Source organism: Anopheles moucheti, chromosome 2, assembly GCF_943734755.1.
Source record: "Anopheles moucheti chromosome 2, idAnoMoucSN_F20_07, whole genome shotgun sequence".
Lineage (NCBI taxonomy): Eukaryota > Metazoa > Arthropoda > Insecta > Diptera > Culicidae > Anopheles > Anopheles moucheti.
In genome coordinates, this window is record NC_069140.1 from 57,484,821 (window position 1) to 57,487,787 (window position 2,967).

The following is a 2,967-nucleotide window of genomic DNA, read 5'->3' on the forward strand; positions in this document are numbered from 1 at the left end:
TAGACGATGCGTTTTCGTCCCAAAATGCAACATGCTCACACACTTCCTAAACAGCGTCCCCTGCCTGTTGGGAGTATCGAAGAAGTTTGCTCCACAATTTTGCGTCACCAAAAATTTTGGATAAACCTCTTGCCTGGACTTGCTTCTTTGCTGTTTTGTTCGTAGTACGTGGTAGTCGGTAAGGTAGTGGTTCCGAAATGTACGCATTGGGAGTTATTGTCTGCCTGTGGCTGCTGCTGATCGTCGGTTTGCGTCCGTGCCGAGTTCCACCCGCACTTTCATTTAATAGCACTAACAATCCGCTCGTAACGAAAGCGGAGTACGTATAACGTTGTTTTAAAAATGAAGTCAACATTGAACAAGATGTAATAATTTAAGTAATGGTACAACCCGTCGCACTCACTTTGTGACAATGATTTGCGAATGGTGGGTCCTAAACTGTATCTCGAAAGCCCCATATTGGTCATATATCCATTGTGCACTATCTTCTGACAGCTGTCAAACGTGCTGTTTGTTTGACAGTTGGTCGCAATCGATCGCCAAGGAGGAAAACCCATTCGAACTGTGTTGTGCGACGGCGTTTGGGTATGTTCCGTGGTTCGTCCGCTGCTAACAACCGAGTTATGCGAGAACACAGGTGGGTAAACTATAATTTATCTTAAATAAGGCACGTGTTTGCAATATGCTCCGTTCCGGTTCCGTTTTGCTTGTCCGTGTGGAATTGGCAGTGGTCATGGGGTACTTGTGCTGATTTTTCTTCGTTTAGTAGTTATAGCCACCGTTGGAGGAGTACGACTGCGGTAGGGTGGCCGGCACTTGCGATGGACCACCGGAACTGTATCCACCGGCAGAATGCGACGGACCACCGGAGCTGAAGCCGCCAGCCGTCTGCGACGAGCGTCCGTTCGAGGAGAAGCTACTGGCCGAGAAGGAAGCCTGGGAGAATCCATTACCGTTCGAGCTTACCTGGTAGCTGCCACCAACGTTACCATTACCGTTACCGCCGCCGAAAGAGGAGCCGCCCGACGAACCGAAGCTTGGAGCACCGTACTGGCTGGAAGGTTGCTGAGCAGGGGCTCCGTATTGGCTGGACGGAGTCTGAGCGGGGGCTCCGTACTGTGAGGAAGGTGTCTGAGCGGGGGCTCCGTACTGTGAGGAAGGAGTCTGGGCCGGGGGTCCGTACTGCGACGACGGGCGCGATGGAGCAGGTGCTCCGTATTGGCTAGATGGAGTTTGAGACGGTGCTCCGTACTGAGAAGATGGGGCCTGAGCGGGAGCTCCATACTGGGACGAAGGTGCCTGGGCCGGTGCTCCATACTGCTGCGACGGACGCGATGGAGCGGGCGCTCCATACTGGCTGGATGGTTGCTGAGCGGGTGCTCCGTATTGCTGCGAGGGACGCGATGGAGCTGGTGCTCCATATTGGCTGGATGGTTGCTGAGCGGGAGCTCCATATTGGGACGAAGGAGCCTGAGCCGGGGCTCCATACTGAGAGGATGGGGTCTGAGCAGGGGCTCCATACTGGCTCGATGGGGTCTGTGCTGGGGCTCCGTACTGAGATGATGGGGCTTGGGCAGGAGCTCCATACTGCTGCGATGGGCGAGATGGAGCTGGTGCTCCATACTGGCTGGATGGGGTCTGAGCAGGTGCTCCATATTGAGAAGAGGGACTCTGAGCCGGAGCACCGTACTGCGAAGAAGGAGTCTGAGCCGGAGCGCCATACTGGCTGGACGGGGTCTGAGCAGGGGCACCGTACTGGCTGGACGGGGTTTGAGCAGGGGCTCCATATTGAGACGAGGGAGTCTGAGCCGGAGCTCCGTACTGCTGCGACGGTTGGCGAGACGGTCCACTAGAATATCCATTGTTACCATTGCCATTGCTGTGACCGTTGCCATGTCCATTACCGTTGCTGTAGCTACGTCCGTTTCCATTGCCAGAGTATCCGTTGCCGTTTCCACCTGACGGAGCACCGTATTGGGTCGATGGACGGCTTGGAGCACCATAGCTGGACGAGGGACGGGCTCCGAAACCATTTCCGTTCGACTGCGAAGGTGCACCGTATTGGGACGATGGACGTCCGCTAGAGTATCCATTGCCACCGTTGCCCTGCGGTGTACCGTACGACTGAGAGGGAGCCGCCGGAACTCCGTAGCTAGTGGAAGGAGGACGGAACGACTGTTGCTGTTGTTGCTGTTGCTGCTGTGGAGGTCCATACTGACTCGACGGGCGTCCGCTCGAGTATCCGTTACCGTTTCCATTGCCATTTCCACCGTGTCCACCGAACCCTCCCGAGCTGTGTCCACCGAAACCTCCCGAGCTCTGACCTCCGAAGCTGGGAGCACCGTATGACTGGGACGGCGCCGAAGGAGCACCGAACGATTGACCACCACCGTTGGAGTGACCACGGCCTCCATTGCCATTTCCATTTCCGCTCCAGCTGCCAGCACCACCTGTTGGCGCACCGTAGCTTGAGGAAGGAGTCTGTGCCGCCGGATATCCACCAGCTCCGCCCGACGGTGGAAGGTAGCTACCGGTCGGTGGGAGAGGCGCCTCTCGCTTAGCCAAGCTGGTCGATGCACGGGCTGGCACAAGGACAGCACAGCATACCACCACGAGGACGGTCAACCGATTGCGATGGGAGACCATGGTTCTGCCTTTAGAATCTGCTATGTTCCAACAAGGTGAAACCTGCGGAAAAGAAACAACAAAATCCGTTCGTTAGGTCAGTTGGCCAGTGGGGGTTGCGATCGTCTCGTCTCGCCGTAGCGCCACTACATTGTGTAGCGAACGATCGTGCACCGTCGGCAACAGGAACACAAGAAAAAAAAAACCGGTAGCTATTATGCGTTCAATATTTACGATCGTTCGCGCTTCATCTGCCGGAATTGGCGCGTGAGACGTAAGCCGACGATGCAAATCGATTGTTTTGCGGTGGTTGGTTTATGGCATTCTCCCCATTTTGTTTCC

The 2,967-nt window shown here is 55.6% G+C and overlaps 1 protein-coding gene across 1 annotated transcript; it reads right to left on the reverse strand.

Moving 5' to 3' along the window:
* Positions 1–762: 762 nt before the first annotated feature.
* Positions 763–2,646, reverse strand: LOC128298071 (pro-resilin). The gene has a single exon (XM_053033803.1). It carries the CDS (start codon positions 2,644–2,646, stop codon positions 763–765), a length of 1,884 nt encoding a protein of 627 aa, XP_052889763.1.
* Between the last annotated feature and the right edge of the window lie 321 nt (positions 2,647–2,967).